The sequence below is a fragment of the Lolium rigidum genome, chromosome 7 (assembly GCF_022539505.1).
Source record: "Lolium rigidum isolate FL_2022 chromosome 7, APGP_CSIRO_Lrig_0.1, whole genome shotgun sequence".
Lineage (NCBI taxonomy): Eukaryota > Viridiplantae > Streptophyta > Magnoliopsida > Poales > Poaceae > Lolium > Lolium rigidum.
The window spans coordinates 129,782,029-129,802,950 of record NC_061514.1 but is presented as its reverse complement, the minus strand read 5'-3'; the positions used below and the strand labels follow the sequence as shown (position 1 = coordinate 129,802,950).

The 20,922-nt window shown below is 41.3% G+C and overlaps 2 protein-coding genes across 2 annotated transcripts; one reads left to right on the top strand and one right to left on the bottom strand.

Moving 5' to 3' along the window:
• The first annotated feature begins 8,003 nt into the window (after positions 1-8,003).
• On the top strand, positions 8,004-13,586 carry LOC124676134 (protein EI24 homolog). The gene is made up of 11 exons (XM_047212210.1): positions 8,004-8,153; positions 8,320-8,385; positions 8,921-9,071; positions 9,842-9,894; positions 10,699-10,824; positions 10,903-10,966; positions 11,127-11,212; positions 11,319-11,401; positions 11,936-12,012; positions 12,526-12,638; positions 13,240-13,586. Exons 1-11 carry the CDS (start codon positions 8,053-8,055, stop codon positions 13,283-13,285), a joined length of 966 nt encoding a protein of 321 aa, XP_047068166.1. The 5' UTR covers positions 8,004-8,052; the 3' UTR covers positions 13,286-13,586.
• A 2,623-nt stretch (positions 13,587-16,209) lies between these two features.
• On the bottom strand, positions 16,210-17,809 carry LOC124674214 (G-type lectin S-receptor-like serine/threonine-protein kinase At2g19130). The gene has a single exon (XM_047210252.1). The coding sequence runs from the start codon at positions 17,374-17,376 to the stop codon at positions 16,306-16,308; it is 1,071 nt and encodes a 356-aa protein (XP_047066208.1). The 5' UTR covers positions 17,377-17,809; the 3' UTR covers positions 16,210-16,305.
• Positions 17,810-20,922: the final 3,113 nt, after the last annotated feature.

Genomic DNA, 20,922 nt, shown 5'->3' with positions numbered 1-20,922 from the left:
CCATGTGTTATGTGAAGCAACAACTTCAAGAATCACTGTGCACCCCTCAGAATGGCCGCTGTACGCCCCTACCAACCAAATGGGCAGTTCTTCCACTCCCAGTGCATGCAGTCTATGCTGCCAAGCATCCCAGGAAACCCGCTAAAAGCGTTGATTGACAACAGACGGACTGTGTCCTCTGCATTAGGTTGCCGCAGATATTGTTCTTCGAACACACCGATCACTGCTCTGCAGAACTTGTACATCGCTTCCAAGCAGCTCGACTCGCTCATGTGCATGTACTCATCTACGAAATCACCGGCAACACCATATGCGAGCATCCTAATCACTACCGTGCATTTCTGATACGAAGAGAGGCCTACCTTGCCAATTGCATCCACTTTGGCGACAAAGTAGTCGTCGTAGATCTTGATGCCTTCCATTATCCGGGTGAACAACGGTCTGGACATCCGAAAACAACGGCGAAACATGACCGGCGTGAACAATGCCTTGCGGTAGAAGTAGTCGTTGAAGAGCATGTCGTGGCCGCGTTCTCTTTTACGGTCCAAGGCCGCCGCGTGCCCCTGCAAGGACCCCCGGTACACGGGGATCTGCGCGACATTGTGCTCGTGGATGATCAACGCAACCTCCATGAGAAAGTCTGTGGTGACCCGGCATACCACTGCATGGTGTAGTATGCATGTCTGATATAACACCAATAAAACACCATTCCACCAGTATTATATCGCTCAGAGTGGTACAACAGAAACATATGCGGGTCCAAGGCATGTCTATAGAATTACAACATTGACTCCATTACATAAGATCATCATAGCCTCCTACTTTACAATGAGGTAAAGCTGCAAATAAACTCCGGAAGAACGACTCGTAGTCTAGTCTTATCACGAACTCCATTTGTAGAGTATTTAACTAGCTATAGAGGCTAAGAATAGATTCTAGCTAAGTAGGAGCTAGGTTTAGGAAGCTAGTTCCCTTCTATGGCTAAACTAGGTTTTCTCTTTGTTGGATGTGGTATCTGACTCTTCTGACAGGTTCCTGTTCCTTGAAGTAGTTGTTGACTCCTCGGTCTTCGAGTTGCACTGTAGATCCTCCTTCGATGCCTCCATATCTAGCGGGGATTTAAGAGTGGGATGAGTACGAGCGTACTCAACAAGTTCATTATAGGAAAGAGGTGTTTAATGCACTAGCTACAGCATTAGACCAGAAAGTCTAATACCAATGCAGGTTTTCATAACCATTTCTTCAAAAGGTTGCTTTTATTCAGAAGAACTATGTTCGTCAGCCTTCACCGGTTTACTAGAACTTCATGGAGCTCCTTTCCGGCAGCGTTCGCAGTTCCATATCCCGGAACAGGGAGTGACAGTCATTACACTCTGCAGAGGTGTGTTGCTTTACCCATAAGAGATCTTAACCTTGGTGCCAACCGGGCGCGCAACCCGTCCACACTTCCTTTGGTGTGAGACCCGGTATAAGGTCATAGTCAATCATGTTCCTCCGCTACCTCGCACACCCACCCTTTGTTGCATACCCCGACCCTGGGTCCTCGTCGGTCCCATTATTCCCATAGATTTCAGGGTGGACCCCGACCACGACGACAGTTTGGGACTCGTTAACCAAACTCCTTCGCCGGTAGCTGCAACCCATCATAGACCGCAATACCGTGGGGAACTTAAGGCTTCCCCAGCTCTACCGCTTGTTCTTCGGGCGACAAGTGTCTACGAACAATGCCGTGGGGACTTAAGGCTTCCCCAGCTTACCGCTTGCCCCCGACAGATATAAGTGTCTACGGTAAAGCGCGTCCGTTGATGTACGAGAGGTGGAAACACTTTTGACTACTCTGTCCCACTCCAGATCTTATGGTTAACACGGGTATTACGGCACAAGAATCACTGGACGACATTTGTTGTTTAATCCTAGATGGATATAAACCCTTGCAATGGAACCTCCACCATATCAACACAATCCATGGTTCCATTGCCAACCACATAGTCATATTCATAGTTATGAAAATAGTGGTTTTGGTTTTTATGCAATAGTGATAATCATAGTACTTTGCAAGTAATTTGATAAAGATACTCAAATGGCATGAGCAAGCGATGAACTTGCCTTTCTTGACTGCAAGATTATGCAGGCAAGGTCTTCGATACGCAATAACTCCAAATTCTGATATAGCATCATCGTCTGGTAAGGACGATGTTTAAAAGATTGGCAAGGATGCAATAATGTATAAGTATGAGATGCAATAGCCCTAAGCGTGACCTAACCCGATGATTTAGAATTAGTGAATTGAAATGATTTGTTTAGGGTGTGTTGCACTTTTAGAGTGATTCACAAACAAGGTTCTTATTCAGGTGTGGTTACATGGTATCATGAACAGGTGTCTGCAATATATAATAACAATAAGATTAATAGCACACAACTATAACATTTGGTATAATCTTAACATGTAATGAATAGTGGTTGGTTTTAACACTACATGGCATGGTTCATGATTAATTATCATATACTTCAAAAGAATAACTTTTGAAGAACATGTTCTTTAATAAAGAACAAGTATGATAATTAGGGTTGTGGGGTTCTAGGGTTTATTATGGTTTCTACTGCTTCTGGAGTAAGTAGTAGATGGATCCCAACAAAGTTGGATTCATCAACACCTAGGGCTTGTAAGGTTGAGTTATGCCTAGGCATCCTAAGCAATTATTCATACAAGATTGCTATCAGGATTGGTTCATTTTGCTGATGATAGATAGCTAGAGTTAATAGGTCCTTATAAGCAGGGTTGATGATGATTCTTTATTTACTTCAAAAGAATAACTTTTGAAGAACATACTTCTTATGTTGTAAGAAGTATATCAATTAGGGTTGAGGTGGTCTAGATTTTACTATTGGATCCACTAAGTAAGGAATGGTTGGTTTCTAAATAGGATGGTTCTTAAGTATATATATCACTAGTAGGGTTTAGGGTGTATGGAATATGATACACAATATTAGCATGGTTGCTATTAGGGTTCATCACCATGGTGTGATGCTAAATAAGTATGGTTGAGACTGATGGTTTTAGGAATAGGATCTAGGGTTTAGACTTAGGTTGATCCTACTTGATTCTTTAGGTCTGATGAAGATGAATATATGGGATACCCATATATTAGTGATATGTCTTCTACATTTTATGTGACCAAGACAAGTATCTAGGTTCTAAGTGGTTCTATGTTTTGAAATGAAGGTATCCTGCTCATATGTTCTAACCTAGGGCTTAGGTTAGAGGCAGGTTAAGGTTCTCATGTAATAATAGAGCTAGATTTCTAAATGAATTTAGGGTTTAGGGTTACACATAAAATGATGAGTTCCAAGTTTTCTTTCTTATGGAACTAGGGTTTACTATTTACCATGGAGTTTTATGATTAATAACTTTATTTTGAATTTGAAGTTATTAATAATTTCTAAATAAAAATAATATTGAATTTGGCATTAATCATTTTTAAATAAGTAATAATTAGGGTAATTATTAATTAGGGTTTAAATTCTAATATTAAGGATTAAATAAGTTTTAAATAAAGAAAATAAGTGTTAATGTTTTCTTTATTTACCTTTCAGGTTTTTATTTATTTTAGATAGTTTTCCTAATTATTGAAGTTTAATTGAATTTAGAATTAATATAAGAGGCTTAAATAACAAGTTTTAATAATTGAATTTTTATCAAAAATAAAAATTTCATTTCATATTTTTAGTGGATAGAGTTTTCTTTTCTAAGAATTTTGATATCTTATTTATATTTTTCTGAGTTATAAATAATTTTCTAAATTATTTCAAAGTTGCAGATCTTTTCTGGATTCAAGTAAAAAAATAAAAAAACAATTGCTAAAGCTACCCGGCCAGGATACACCCACAGTCCATGACTGGTGGGGTCCTAGCCACGTCACACGCCACGCGGTCATTCACCGTGGTCAAAATCGATGACCAGGCGTTGGAGCTCACTGCCGGCGATCCAGTCGTCGACGGCGACGGCGATGTGGTGCTCCCGCGGACGCGCTATTGGGCTCAATCGACTTGCCGTGACCAGGTGAACCTTATGGAGGCGGCGCCGCTGGCTAATGGTCACCGGAGATCACTCCGGTGAGTGTCTCCGCGGCGGCGAACTACGGTGAGGTATCAAATTGGAGCTAGGATGCATGCTAGGCAATGAATAAGGGCTCAATCGACGCGCAAGCTCACCCGGATAACATTGGTGTGATCGTCGAAGTCGATGATGGCCGAAGGCGAGCTTACCGTCGCGAATTCCGGCGAACTGCCTCGGATGAAATCGACGGAACTCGCCTAGCTGAGATCACCCCGGGCCAATTCCTCTCGTGGGCGTAGCTTGTCGAGGACGGTGGTCACGGTGGTGCCTTCAGCTTGGCCAGGGGTTGCTCCAATCGCCGACGGAAGTGGTGACCGGTGCGACCAGGGTTACGGTGTGGAGAGGAAATCGAACGAGAGGGGAAGAATCCGAAGCTGTCTGTCCATCGTGGGGCTTTTATACGGCGCCAAAATGCGCCCCGTCACGCCGTCGAGGAAGGAGAGGTCGCCAGCGGAAGGAGAAGACCGAGCACGTCTTCGCGCTGGCGCCCATGCGAAGGAAGGGGATGAGGACGGGCTCGTCCTCGAGATTTTTTTACCGAAGGGGTATTGGGCTGGCCTTGGGCTGCTGTGGGGCTTGGTTCTTGGGCTGCATATTGGGCTCCTCCGGGCTCCTTCGGTCGGCAAGGTCCGGGTAAGCCCCATTCTCTTTTCTTTCCTGTTTTCTTTTTATTTTCTGTTTTATTCATTGTTTTGAATTCTCGTTTATAATTCATGTTTTAACTATTTTCTATTTTGCAGGTATTAAACAATTGGTATTTTATGAAGACTAATAAAAGTATTATTGTAATACTCAATTGTTTGGATTAAACATTTCACATATGTGAGCTTTATTACAAATTGTAATTAATCATGATTTTATGCACTCATTTTAATTTCCTTTTTTCTTGTGTAATCAAATCTATTTTGAACTATTAGGGTTGATAATTTCTACTCTAAGTGTTTTAGAATTTATCATTAGGGTTTGAGCTCTTAATTGAGAATTTAGTTCCCTGCATATGATTTTATGTGATCCTCTATTTATTAAGATCTTGTAATTTTGATTATCACTCTATGTCAAGGTTAGCACTAGTATTATATTTTAATAACACTTTGAATTACTTAGAGTAGACATTACTCTCCTCATGGTTGGACTTTGGTTATAAAGATAAGTGGTTGTTAATCACACTTATGGTTCTTATTATATTCACCTGATGGTACTTGGTTCAAATCTCAATTATGGTCTGGTTTTATAATTGTAATCACCCAAGTGATTCACAACCAGGTTTGAGATATAATTCTGGATTGTAGAATTGAGATGCCATCATATTGCATTTGCTAGGGTTTAATCTCCCCTAACCAAGGTAATATGATTACTTGCTTAATTGTTCATGTGCTCCTTTAATTACTAAGGACTTGAGAATTAGTTTTGTCTTCTCCCAATTAACTTCTATTGATATCCTCAATTTATCATTAAAGTAACTAGTTGTTTATAGTTCTTTTTATAGTTAACTTTGGTCATATGGATGGATGGTTTCTCACCAAATTAAGTATGGAGTTTTACTCTAAGGTTTTCTTAGGTTCTTTAATTTATGAAACATAGATATGGTAGGATTCTACTTATGATCACCAAGTGATTCACAAGTTAAGGTTGGAATATAAGCCTAGGGTTGCTTACTAGTTACCTCCCTATGATTTCATGTGGTGAATGATATCTATTTATCCTATTAGGTTTTAACTTACCCTCACATACATCAAAAGTATGATCATAGATTAGGCATGATCAACTTGTTCTTAATATTTCTACCTCAAGTTCTTAGGGCTTATGATCATCACTCAATTTATAATGATCAAGGTTTGGCTTCCTAAGGTATCTCTCATTAAATAGGTTTCTCACTTCCATGATCAAGCATTGTCTTGATCAACTAGGGTATAGTACTTCTAATTTACCTTCTTGAATGGGACTACTATGGTTGTCTCTATAGTTTATATCCCAGGAGAATGCCTGAGATATTATGTTAAGGTTCTACTTAATCAATGATGATATGATCATCTTGTTATACAGATAGTTCTCTTCCCAAAGTCTAAGTGTTGCCTCATTAACTTGAGTGTAACACCATAACTTGAGCTCTCTTGTAAAGGAATGGTTTATTCTAGGGTTTATGGTGTATTTACCATATCTCAGTGGATATCAAGTCTAAAACTCCACTTGACTAACTTGGTTGAATTAATCTCCTCCTTACTTTATCAATTCATGGATATGGTATTATTCCATGTGTCTCACCACTCCAAGGGAAATGGTTTACAACCTAATAGTTTGGTTCAATGGTTGTCCTCTATTCATTAATAGGTAAAGCTAGAATTTATATGAATGTTCTTTCTCATATGGGGAAGGGCTTGAATGCTGACCTAAGGTTATTCTCCAAAGATAATGATGTGGTCACCAATATCTATGGTTAACCTCTATGGGTTCTCTCTCTAGGGACTGTCTTGGATAATATACTAGGGTTCTTCTTAAAGATAAGGATTTGATCGAATGGATATTTATTTCCAAGGTTTAGCTCAAAGTTTGTCATTGCTTCTCTAATAAATAACATAGAATTCTCACCTCTTTAGGTTTGATGTAAAATTAGTTGGAATAAAGAAGAATACATATTTCTTAAGTTGAATCTCCTTATCTTGTTTCCAAGATTAAAGTAGAATGGATATCATAGGGTTTATGAATAGAACAGGGATGGGTTTGAGAAATGGAGAAGATAAGTGTAGAATAGTTTCTCCAATTATTGTTACTTGATCTCCAATTAAATGGATGTTCATATGTTATGGCAAGGAATACCATGTTGTGATCTTTAATAAGATCAAGTACTTGATCCTTGATTAAAGGGTTGTTGTGTTAGTTATAATTCCATGTGATCTAACCCCTTAGATCAAATCATCTCTACCCAAAACAAGGTTTTAGCAAAGTCACATTGAGGTTTATAGCGCTTGACTTGATGAACTACTTCAATTCCACCAAGGTCAAGTGAAACTTCGATTCTTGTATTGTTTAACTTTAAAGCGCGAAAATTCCCCAGATTTTCTATGCATGAATGCAATGCACACATCTGTTTCCTCTATTTTTGTAACCCCAATACCTGGGATATTACAAAGTCGTCGTCGGACTCCTCGTCTGAGGACGTGTCGATGAAGTTCTTGAAGAAGAACTCGTCGTCGCTATCCGCCATGATCTACAGATGAAATGGGACACATTTTAGTTCGCCCATTTCATCGAACACCTCACAGGCGGAGGCAATACAATACCTCCGTAGGGACCTACAGGCAATAGCCGTCCCGACCAACTTGCGGCGTGGAAGCCGGGTGCATGACAACTCACCTCTGGCGCCAACGACGAAGCTGCTGACGGCGGGAGGTCTCGCGACGGTGAGAGGACAACAACGTTGGCGACGGCGTCCTCCGACGCTGCTACGAGGTTGCGAAAGCACAACGCGAAAGCGCGGGGCCGTGTCCTATGCTTCCGCACCGCTTGTCGGCGTCTCGACGTCGGTGGCCGGCGTCGACAGCGGTCGCAAATCGCCTATCCTGGATTGGCGGCGCAGCGGGAGGGGGGAGGCCAGCCCCCGGTGTCCGCGGCCATGCGAACGAGACCCAAATTTGGATCGGCTTTAGATCGTCACGGACGGCGCGGCCATCCGTTTTAGGGATGAGTCCGCACACTAAACCGGGTTGTTGTCCGTTTTGACACACCCATCCCGCGTGGGTGGGCGCGGGATGGGTCGCACTGTTGGAGATGTCCTAATAGAAATTGGGTAAAATATTTCAGACGAGGGATATTTCTCCCATGCGTAAAGGGAGCAATATTCGGGCCGAAGACGGCTTCTCCCCTGATGAAAACATCCTCTCGAACTCTCCAAGCACAAAAAGAAAAAAACATCGAAAGAGTCTCTGCCCCGTTCTCTCATGGAGTCGCTTGCCTCGCAAGCGAAGCCGGCCGCCGTTCTCTGGCTCGCCGGGTTCCTCCAAGCCGCGCGCCTACACCGCGTCATCTCCTTCTGCGCCAGGTCCTCCTCTACCCCCGCTCCTCCCCCCTCTTCCCCAATCCTCTCCCTCCCGATTTCCGGGTGTTATTTTTGTATCGGGGTTGCGATTTAAGCTTCCTCTAATTCAGTACGAAGCATCGATTCTTCCCTCCCTTAGTAACCTTGCTGTGCGTTTGGTCGGATGCAGCTCGAGGCCTCTGTCTATCAGAATCGCGCAGTGCTTCCTGCTCAACGGGTTCATCTTCCTGGGAAGGTACAGTACAGTTGTTCGTACTAATTGAGCTACTTCTGTCTCGCCCAAATTTGTGCTCTTTTGCAAATAGTGCTGTCAGAGGGACGCCCCAATGGAATGGAACTGGCGAAAAAACTACGGGGCTAGCAAATTTGCTATTCCTGGGAGGCATTTAGCATGTGTTTTAGTAGATTCCCGGATGAAATAGGGTAATGAATTCGATGGGGCTTGGAATGTAGTGCACAATGGGCATTACCTTTTATTATTTCTCTACTATGTTTGTTTTTTTCACTTTAGTTACTCCAGTTTACTTTGTGTTTGGATATTTGTTCAGTTGTTATTGCAAATTATAGTGGAATCTTGCCACAGGAGGTCGTATGAACTCCTTTTTTACTACTCCCGTCTACTTATTCAGTGAAATATATTCTGAAATTCTGATTATGTCAGCATCAGTCTCATGATCTCTTGTTGCGAATGTTTCTGCCTTTCTCTTATTGTATTAGTGTATCACATAAGATGAATACGTCTTTTAAAGTAGCTTTTTTATATTTTATAGCTTGCTAACCTTGAAATCGGTGGTCATTCCAATTATTTTGTGGATACTGCCTGAGCAATGCGATCGATTGTGGAGACAAAATCTATGTGATCACACAGCAGCTCTTGTGATCTATTCATTCTTACGATCCGGGCTTGTCCAGATTTTCTATGTAAGTGCTCTTTATTGGCATTAGCAATCTTCCGGGTGTTTCCCTCTGTAGAAGCATGTGATAATATTTCAAGCTTCGCTCACCAATTTCGAGCTCTTTCCTTCCAATACAAGTTATTAGAATTCGTTTTGAATAGTAGGCACTGCCACACTAGCATTGGAATTATTTGTAGCTGGTAGTTATCTTTTCAGTGATGTACTTAAATTTAATAGAACTTGAAGTACTGGTTGGAAAGTTCGTGATGTTGCAATAGTGGTTTAAATATGAAAAATGCTACATGTCTTCAAGCCTCTTATACATTTCCCCAGTGACACATTTGTTGTTACTAGCAATGGCACACATGCAAAGGCATGTCTTGAGTAACATAAAAATAACATTGTTTGGAAATTTTACATGCCACATCTTTTTTTGTTAATAAAGAAGTATTATGCAAAACAAAATATTTAAGAGCTATAATTATAGGAGTGATTAGAGGACAGACACATTGGTTCGCAACCCTTCAATGGAGAATTATTGGATTGGATTAAACATTTTGGCCAACTTAGATAGAAATCATCCCATTTAACTCATCCATTTTCTATTGTCATAGATAAATTCCGATATGGAAAACGCCAAATTAGTTGTTTGTATGATTCTGTTATTATGTCCTTTAGTACTCTATTTCGTGGAGTACCCTAGAGTATGCTCTCTTATTACATTCTCTTTCTTTTTTCCAAAGTACTGTGCATACTATTATATATTTGTTTCTTATAACTGAAACACTCTTTCAGGTATTTTGGTTTTATCCGCTTTACATCTTCAGCTTCATAATAAGTACACTTTGGTATGCCGAGTCCCTCTCAATACCTGATGGCTTACTTCCCTTATTTGTCATACCACTGGTTTCTTTTCCTTTAGAGAGCACACCCTTGTTCATGTTTATAAGGGAATCATATATCAGTAGCAGTTATTGTGTTATCCATTTCCAAGATAAATGTGTCATAGTATGAGCGTTAGTGTATATATAGTATCTTACCTCAAGATGTCGCTGAAATTGTAGTTGAGCTGAAATGGTTCTGGTTCAGTTTTTGGTTTCATATATTGGCAAATTTGATATATGCTCCAGCAATTCTGTTCAAACTCAAATACGTCAGCAAGCTACTCTAGATCCTTTTTACACCCACTTCCAAATTGTTACATTTTAGTGCACCATGCTACGAGTTCTGGAACAAATTATTTTGTCACCTGATTGATCGTTTTATGGCTAGTTTCATTTGAAAAAACGTTTATAAGTTTGTCATTTGATCTGGGGGTTGTAGCTAAATATTGAGATGGGGTGTGATTTTGCATTAGGCAAGATGGAACTGCTCAATTTAGGCTATTTTTTAAAATCTTCATTGCATATGATGCACTCAATTTTGGGGTTTCCACACCACAAAGTAAACTGAAAAGAAGTTGAGCTTGCTTTTAGTCGAGGAGGTTTGCTTAGAATTCTAACTGTGGAAAATTCAGTTCTCGATTTTTATGCTATCTTTTGTTGTTACAGGTACGAATCCTTGTTTTACTGTCCTCGAGATGAACGTTTTTCAGATACTAAACAAGCGAGCATCCCATTATCCCTTTTGTGATGTTGACCATCTTACGCCAGGTATGGTGACATTGCTAAGCATTCTTTGGCTGTTGTGAAAAGTAAGAAGCTGGATGCAAGTCAAGCATTAGATTCTGAGACTCACAAGACATCTGTATCAGCAGATAGGCCTGAAGGATTTGATGGGTTAGTGTATTTTTCACATTAAAACTTGTTGGTAGCTGGTTGGATTACATGCTCCATGTGCTGACACTTCTTTGTCAGTGTTGCGATTGGCGTTGGAGAACAGGTCTATTCGATACTTCTTTTGACTATTTTCTTTGCTGAGGTATGGGTTCTGTACTCACGTTCGCTTATTCCTCACGTCTTACTGGATAGTTGATTTATTGACCATGTTATTTGCATTTTGTGTCACCTGCATGTTTGAGCATATATGGTGATATTTTTCATACTATCTGCATTTCACTTGCATTCAATATGTCGTGCAGGTTACAATGATTGGTTACATACCTTACCTTGGTAAGGTAATGAACTTCTTGTTACTGTCTTTGATGTATGCCTACTACTGCTTCGAGTATGTACATCTGAGTGCCTTCTAGTATCTTTTCAATCTTTTTCTCAGGTGTTTACATTTGCAAGTTTACTTATATTGCCTCAAAGTTTGCCAACCTTTTTGTCAGGTACAAATGGAACTTCTTTGCAGTGAGTCTGAACCACCGGCTTGATTTCTTTGAGTCAAATTGGGCTTTCTTTGCTGGATTCGGTATGTGTATAATTTTTCATCATATGGCGCAAAATATGTGCTTTCATCTTCTTACTACCGTAGGAAAATCTAGCTGTGTAAATTGGAAGTTATTTTTTTTTGCTTTCTTCTTAGTAGCTACTGGTGTGAAAACCATTTTGCATCTGTATCATGGTTAAATTAGCGCATGCTTAACACGATTGGTAAGCATCTCATGGTTCCATACTTCCACGTTCACATACAGAGTTTTGGTAGTCAGGGAATCTTATCCAAACTTAAGATGGACATGCACATCTTTGATAGACCCCCTGCAATTCACAAGACTCGTAATGTGAACTTCAAGAATTTGCATCCTATGCGAGTTCCACATGAGATGTTTGATGAACAGCTCTCATATCTGAGCATTGCTGTTTTGTTTTAGCTTACCTTTTAGATTTTATGGAACTTGTTTACTGCTGTCATGTTGTTTCATTATATTATTTATTAGAGCTTATATGCTGCTAGCTGGTATTTTCATAACTCTGACATGATCTTTGGTGCTGTACTGCTTCACAGGTAGTCCATGTGTACTTCCGATTTTCTTCTTCTCTCCCCTTACAAGTTATGGTGTGATGGCAATACTTTACCCATTGGTATGGACAAGAACCTTCTCCTAGCAGTCCTTGCTCTTGTCATTTGATGTTCTAAGACTTTGCAATACTTGAATATTTTTCCGTTTTAAACAAAAGAATGTTTACACTCTACGTATTTGTTCTTTCTTGGTACAGTGGATATAATAAAAGCTAGGGATGAAATTCAGTGTCATGGTAGCCATTTTCACCTGGCATGAATTAGTGCATGTCTCAATGAAAAATGGTGACACACTCATATCATTTGCTGTAATTGTACCCCATTTTTTTGTCAGTTCCTATTTTTCGCACACCCCTTGAACATGATTTCTTAGATACATGATTTTTTTTCTTCTTCAATTGTTATATTTTCTCAAGTATTCATATTATGGACTCTATGGATGACCTTGGCACTGCGCTATTCCATTCCTGTCATGACGTTATAACAATTTGTGTGCCTGCTTATTTTGTTTTTCATGATCTAACATCCCCGCAGCAAAATCTGAAGTCCAACTTTACAACATTATTTTTTTACAGTTTGTGATGACAGCTGCTGGTACAGAAGAAGAGCAAGCAATTGATGAACTGGAACCTACTCATGGAGGAAAACTGAAAAGAATACCTTTGTTCTTTGTTGCAAAACGACTTACGTAAGCACCAATTTCATACTTGATGGAGAGAAATAACTGCTGGTGCTACCTTTTTCCTGTGTTTTGCTAATGTTGCTAGTTCTGTAGAATATATGCTTTTAGAAATTCCATGGGCTGGCTAGAAACCAACTATGATATAGTGTAGCAGGAATAATATTTAAAGATATGTAAGTAACAAGTGTGTCACCTTGCTGGTGATAATGAATACTCCCTCCATTTCCGAATATGTTTTTAGCTTTGCAGTGTCCAATACACAACTTTGACCATTATATCTCCTATGAGTATGTAAGTAGAAGATTACAGAAAAAAATATATTCTTCATTGCAAAGGTGATGTTATCATTTGTTTCTGACCAGCGTAAATATGTCTTATTTAATTAGTTGTCAAAGATACAAAGGTTTGACAGTCCACTTTATACACTAGGCTTCAATTTGCTTATTGATTTGATGACAATCTTAATCTGAAGTCTGAACTACACTTTGGTACAGTATAGCGGCTATCACGTATTCAGAATCTCAGATCAAATTTTTTTTCAGGCATCATTGTTATTTCCATTTGTACTTACTAGGTTGTTTCATCGTATCTGAAACATTATATGCAGGACCCAAGTTCTGCAGTTGTTCCCAGAGGCACAAAAGGAACAATGAGTGATCCACGTGGCACAAAAGGAAACCAGATAGGTTGCTGTGCTTATGTCAGTGTTGTTCCTGTAGTTGCGTCCAAAGGGTGCATAGTTCGCCGGAAATGCAACTCCTCATCAGGGCACCACCTCAATGTAAATATTCTGTACCACTGCCAGTTTGTACATACAGGGATAATAACAGAAATATATGGTTCTCCGTGAGAAAAAAAACAGTTCATATCAGTGTTCATTGTGAGTGCAAACAAGATGGGTGTTGCTTCTGACCATTTTCTACTTTCTCGAACGTATTACCAGCATTATTTGCTGTGTGTGTTTGTAGTACTCCCTCTGTCCCGTAATATAAGATGTTAGCTGTTAGATGCTTGTTTTCTTAATGTATTTGAGGCTTAAGTTAAGGAAAGGGAGAAGTGTCTGCGTCATTTATCGCAGGCCACGTTGAAGAATGAAGAGATGGTGATTCCTTATCTGCCTTGTGACTTAAATTCTTCTTTTCATGTTAGCATTTGGTGCTCACTTAAGCTATACTATTGTTTGTACGTAACTACTCTTTGTTTAACGCTAGATGTCTAGGTGATATATGATCCATCTCCATCCTGTGGTCTCAAAATGCTAGCCGCCCTGACGGCTTCCATGATGTCAGTATGGTTTGCCAGAAAAGAATCTTCAATGCACAGTACTCGAGTCTCCGGCATTAGTTGTGGCCTTGTGGGCCGCATGCATTTTTTTTCTTCCTTACAATCATTTTATCATTATAGCAATATTGATCTATGATTTATTTTTGAAGATGAAACACGTTAATATTTAGAGGATTAACAGCAACCATTTGCTTACAAAAGAACAAAAATAGTGGCAGCTGGATTCCTATCGATCAGCAGCTGACACAATAAAATGCATTTGTTCTCCGTTTAGTTAATGAAAGCCTTGACAGAGGATGTCATGTTGAGGAGTCTTTGTTTCCAAGAGGTGTCTGCCGATGGCTGGTCTATTGAAGGGCTAGCGCCCGGAATCAATCAATTGGCGACCGGACCTGTACCAAATTATTCTCATATGGGCTGCACAGTTCTCATCTCGCGCATCAACACTGAACTTAAACATAATTGCTTGATGCTGGTGTCGCCACCTAACCCACTTAGCAAAAAAGAAATCAATCGATGAACAGAAGCTTCACATTTTTCCACTGCTTTCCAGTTCCTCAATAAAGACGAAGAAGAACCTGTGTGCTCTCCAGTTCCCAATACATGCACCGCTGAGTGCTGCACTAATGCAAATGTCGAACACGAAAATTTATCTTAGATACAAATTTTGATCGAAATAGTGCTTGAGCCACTTGGGAGGTGAGAAAAAAAAAATTCCCTGTTGGAGAATGATATTTTTTCAGAAGAATTTGTTTTCCTTTTCCTAGCAAAAAAAAAAAGTTTTGCATTATTCTTGATAGTACTGAAGAAGACCCTGTCCCGGCAATACAATATGGATGAACATTACATCAACATCAGTGAGAAAATAAACTTTGGTATGGGAAACTCAATCTGGAAACGGATTAGCAGAACACAGCAAACTGATCACCGTGATGTGGAATGAGACCACACGCATTGGAATTAACAGCCCATTGAGCAACAGATGTACCAAGTGCAACACCTCGCGGTCTGCCCAGATTAAATTATTCTCACCTCATCTGAATGTTAACACAGGAGCTTTAGAACCCATAGAATAGTATTGGTTGCCTGTTCTACATTGGCAGACTAAGAAAAATGGCATCAGGCAGAATTTAAATATACCAGGCGATCATATAGCTTATGTAGTCACTTGACTAGGGACAGTTCGAAAACAATTATTTAATCTATACCTAGCATCTTGCCTGAGCATGCTACCAGTAACCTACCCCTGTACTGTCTGTAATTATAAGTTCTGAAGTTACCATCCCACGTCTGAAAACAGCAGCTGAACTATCACCTAGATGTTTATATTGAGGATGAATTGGTGCAGCTTTTTCTCTCAGTAATTTAATATGAACGCATAAGCATTGTGCAATGCAATTCCTTCAAAAGCCCGTGCTTCATGCTCACTGTCAGATGCCTATACTTCCAAAGGCAAACACCTAATGACCTAAACAAAGCACATAAATTCATCAATACATTTTGACACAGCATATAGGAAGAGAATCAGTTTTTTTGCTGATGGTGGAAAGTCTTTACCAAATTTGTAAATTTAGTATGCTTTAGACCCCAGCTGTGGTCTTTACAGGAGGAGGATGCTTATTCGTTGGTTTTTCAGCATGGACCGAAGGAGCCAGAGCACTTGCTGAGTTGCTGTCATCTTTATGTGACACCTTCTCGTCCACGGGTGGCTGCTATCTTCTAGGAGGCTGCATATAATAAACTCATGATTACCAGAGTTTCTTTGGAGCAAAATTATTCTGCAGAAAAAATAGTAATACCATCGCGTTACTTGTTTCACGTAACATGGTGAACATGAGATAAAAATTAAATAATAGCCAAGCGAAGATAGTGATACCAATAAACTCGAAAGGCAATAATATCCTCAAGAGAAGATGGTGATACCAGAAATTTCAATTCATATCAAGTGAGTTTATGTGTAGCAATAGTCAGTAAATTACATACCGTCATGTCATGGTCATCTTCAGACCTGGACTCAATTTCATTTGTACCCACATGTCTCCTTCACAGCCATGCAGGCACTTGAGCCAGCCTAGCATTTCGTCGAGGCCACACCATCAAGTGAACACGAGACACGATCAGGCTATGTGTGATCTTGATGAAGAACCCGTAGTGGCATGTGTATATCAACATCTTCGATTTAAGAATGTATATTGAACTATCCCATCAACAAAACATACACATATTTCTAATTCTGCCAGATTTTGGTACAAGCTTGTTTACCATAATTGGCACTCAATAAGAAACAATATAATTAGTAGCTGCAAGCTTTGCCTTCCTTTATTCCTTCTGCTCCACATTACTACAATTAAAAAATGTCTGAAATTACAAAGATTAGTAGCATCGACTGCTACTTATTATTACACTGAAGTGCAGCACCAGAATGTTTCACTATGGCTGCAAGTAGTCTTGGCATCGGAGGTATATCAATCTCCTGTAAACCCTCGAGAACACGGACCACTTCACCCATCATCGGCCGATCAAACTCATTATCTTGGATGCACCAGCATGCAACTTTGCAAACCCTTTCAGCCTCTTCCAAATTGAAGTCACCATGTAGTTGTGGATCCACCAAACTCCGCACATCTCCACTGTGAAGCTTGCTGATGGCTTGCACAGGAAAATATTCAACATCATAACTGCTGCTGCTGCTGCTGCTGCTAGTATTGTGTGATGTTTCAGGTGAGAAATTCCTCCTTCCCGATATGATCTCCATCAGTACCATGCCGAATCCGTAAACATCAACTTTCGGTATAATAGCAACTCCACTAAGCCACTCCGGGGCAAGATAACCTGCAGTTCCTCTGAATGTTGTCAGAATTCGGCTAAAATCCCTTCCCACAAAAGCTGCCAACCCAAAGTCTGCAACCTTAGGAACAAATGCTGCATCCACAAGTATGTTTTCTGGCTTAACATCACAGTGTATAATGCATTCGCGGCAACTCTGATGCAAGTAGGATAACCCTCTGGCAACTCCTAGTGTTATCTGATATCTCTTGTTCCAGCTTAGCACAGAAGCATTATCTCTCTTCTTAAATAGATGACCATCAAGAGACCCATTTAACATGTGTTCATAAACAAGTAATCTGTGATCACCTTCGCAGCAAAAACCAATCAATTTGACTAGGTTAATATGTTGGATCAGTTCAATTGAGCTCACCTCGGCCCTGAATTGCTTCTCTCCTTGACTGGCACCGTCAAGCTTTTTCACTGCTACAGGAGTCTTCGTATCACTTAACACTCCCTTGTATACAGAACCAAAACCACCTCCTCCCAGCTTTTCTGAGAAGCTTTTAGTAGCACGAACTAAATCAGTGTATCTGAAGGCTATAATCCCACCGGCACTATCTTTAATGTCATATAAAGGCAAACCACAACACTTGAATTTGTTCTTCCAAATAAGTAACAATAGCACGAGCATTAGTAACCCAAAACCAACAATGCTTGCAGCAGTAACAACTCCAACGTTTGGTTTTCTTTTGTTTGTTCTCGAACTTGGCAGCAAATCTTTTGCGGCAAGGCGAAGGTAAAGAACATCTTCTGAGGTATTATCAATCTGTTAGGGTTTCAGTCTCGAGCTGGCTTATCTGCTCATATTCTCATGTTTCGTTTACATTTTACATGCCAACTGACTTTTGCTTGACTGCCTTTTGTTCTACTGTAAAACGTTATAAACTACTGTCGACACAAGATCATTTTTTTACAAGATCCATAGCCTTGAGGATTACCACATACAGGAAGAGTAATCTGATCACTTGGCAGCAGTTGAAGTTTTGAGTACGCCACACCTAAGTACTGGCAAGGAATCTTGAATTATTGAAGAAGTCATGGCATGAGATGAGGTAGCCTTTTAAGTTTTAATGCTGCATGTCCAAGATCGGTTTCATTGATGCCCACTCTATGCATGTTGAGCAGTAGCGTAGGCAGGATCGTAGCACGTCCCAAGCCAACTTCAGTGAACTGTAGCAATAGCACGCAAGAGTACTGTACAGTAGCAACAAATGAGCCTGCGTTTCATGCTCACGTACCGGGCCAAGGCCAGGGTGGCCTGGGGCCTGACTACGGCCCTATTGTTGAGTACATGGCAGACCAAATCTCGTGCTTTGCTCTGCATCGTGCATTGATGCCCACCGGTTCTATGCATGTTGAGTGTGGACCCTAAACGCCGTAGGGAGTAGACGTGTCGAGTGCGCACCTGTGAAGATGAACACTATGATGCTCGGGTTTCTGGCCGGCCAGCAAGCTTAGTTTTATGACTATTAGCCAAAGAATTAGCATCATAAGCTTTATATTTAGCTGTTTGCCCGAGCTTCAAAATTTCCCTGGATCCGCTACCGTTCCCATTACTCGTAATTTTTGTTCCATCTTGTAAAGCAAATTGTGCCAGGTGTAGATACAATTATTTTTATGCTAATTTCCTCCGTAATTTTTGTTCCATCTTGTAAAGCAAATTGTGCCAGGTGTAGATACAATTATTTTTATGCTAATTTCCTCCATGTGTAGTCGTAATTCATTTTGTGACCGTTTGATTTTTCTTCTGTGTATATATTTTATTAGTGGATGTTAGTTACCGGTTAAATATGAGTGTTACATTTAGTCCGCTGGATTCCCGTAATTTGTTTCTAATAGTTTTGTCGTTTCTAGCTCGCAGGGCAACTGCATGTGTTTGGTAGTAATGTACAGAGAGAGTATTTTTCTCATTGGCATCTTAGGTCTTTATTCAGAACCGGTGGACATCAATGCACGATGCAGAGCAAAGCACGAGATCTGGTCTGCCATGTACTCAACAATAGGCGCGTAGTCAGGCCCCAGGCCACCCTGGCTTTGGCCCGGGACGTGAGCATGAAACGCAGGCTCATTTGTTGCTACTGTACAGTACTCTTGCGTGCTATTGGTACAGTTCACTGAAGTTGGCTTACGTGCTACGATCCTGCCTACGCTACTGCTCAGCATGCATAGAGTGGGCATCAATGAAACCGATCTTGGACAGGCAGCATTAAAACTTAAAAGGCTACCTCATCTCATGCCATGACTTCTCCAATAATTCAAGATTCCTTGCTAGTACTTAGGTGTGGCGTACTCAAAACTTCAACTGCTGCCAAGTGATCAGATTACTCTTCTTGTATGTGGTAATCCTCAAGGCTATGGATCTTGTAAAAAAATGATCTTGTGTCGACAGTAGTTTATAATGTTTTACAGTAGAACAAAAGGCAGTCAAGCAAAAGTCAGTTGGCATGTAAAATGTAAACGAAACATGAGAATATGAGCAGATACTAGCCAGCTCCAGACTGAAACCCTAACACAGACTGAAATCCTATGATGCTATGATACAGTGAACAAGACCCAACCTGCTCATGCGCGCCTGGTCCATCAGTGCTGCCCACTACTTGCTCGAGGAATTGCTCACAGGAAGCAGGCCAAATATTGCGGAGGCGCTGATCTGCTTCGTATGGTTCTCAGCATACCAGAGCCGTTGAGGGCCGCGCCACCAGCGAAAGGACAGGCTGCTGGAGCACTAGGAGGCGGGGATCCCTGCACAACAAAATCGAGGCCCCACGCCACAAATCGGCCGTGGCACCACTCCCTGGCGGGGATCTTGATTGGGAAATCTTGACTGCCAGAGGAGCGCGGCCTGGTCGGTGTCGGCGGCGGCCTCGGGCACAGCCGGGCACAGCCGGGTTGGACGCCCTTAGCGCTACTATCCTTGGACGACCGGAGCGCGACGACGAGCGCAGCCGGGTCGGCGTCGTCGGCAACCTCGAGCACCGCCGGGTGGCGCCCTGCCCCACGAGCATCTGAAGGAGGACCGCACGCTGGATCTCATGGGCGCCCGTGCCGGTGTGGAAGGAAGGAGGAAGAGGGGATGTGGGGCTAGTGTACAGAAGATGGCGATTTAATGCCAATTAATGTGACGCGTCGGTGAGGAGAGGAATACACATCACCTACCTCTCATATACGGATATACCTGCTGAGAAATACACACGTACAGATACATATGTTGCTCTCTGATTGGCTGCACTTTCATCCTCGCCCGTACCCGAGTTCCGTTTGCTATTTCCGCACTGACGGACGATTTCTCTAAAGACAAAGCAACATTAGTATATATTAGTCGATTAACAACAGTCATTTGCTTACAATCGACCAAAATAGTGGCAGTTGGATTCCTGTCGATCGGCAGCGAACACAAACGAAACGTATTTTCACTAGCTAATGCAGCCCTTGACGGGCGATGTCGAGCTGAAGAGTCTTTGTCAAGTGTCTACAGAGGCTCTGGTTTGCTTCTAACTTCTAAGCGGTGGCTGCTGAAGGCTGGTCCTAATAAATACGCAAACTATTGAAGAGCTATCGCCCGAAACTATTAAGACCTGTATCATCTCGCGCATCAGCAATGTACGTGCACATAATTACTTGATGCTGGCGTCGCCAACGAACTCACTTAGCAAACAAATAATTCCATGAATAGCAGCTTCGCATTTTTCAACTATATATGAATATTTGTACTACATGTGGTGGTGACTGCTGTAGTCTGTTCTATCTGTCTCACTATATCTGTCATGAATGATTTATGGTGACTGCTGGAGGAATATTTTTTTTTTGAAACGTCGCAGGAGAGCTGCGGTATTCATTAGAAGAAGACTCGGGTTACAAGGAACCGAACAAAAGGAAAAGGAAACAAAAAGCAGCGCTAAACGCTGGAGCTAAACCCTCACTCTCGCGGTACAAACTGCCGGCCCCTAGCCAACACCCACACAGCCAACTCATCGGCGATCTCAGCTACAACAATGGTGACCGGCCTATCCTTGTTATCGAAGATACGGCGGTTCCGCTCCTTCCAGAGTATCCACAGCACCAAGAAGATGGTGGAAGCAGTACGCTTGCGATCACGCACCGTTGCCGCAGCGATGGTGGAGGCAAGCCACTCCAAAGTGCTTGAGGGTGTGCCCCAGGTGAGTGGAGAGAGGACGGG

Coding starts and splice junctions, on each gene's coding strand:
- LOC124674214 (XM_047210252.1), bottom strand. CDS start 17,376: ATGCTCGTGCTATTGTTACTTATTTGGAAGAACAAATTCAAGTGTTGT.
- LOC124676134 (XM_047212210.1), top strand. CDS start 8,053: ATGGAGTCGCTTGCCTCGCAAGCGAAGCCGGCCGCCGTTCTCTGGCTC. Junction 8,386..8,920: donor GGGTTCATCTTCCTGGGAAG/GTACAGTACAGT, acceptor TATATTTTATAG/CTTGCTAACCTTGAAATCGG. Junction 9,895..10,698: donor TTCATAATAAGTACACTTTG/GTATGCCGAGTC, acceptor ATCTTACGCCAG/GTATGGTGACATTGCTAAGC.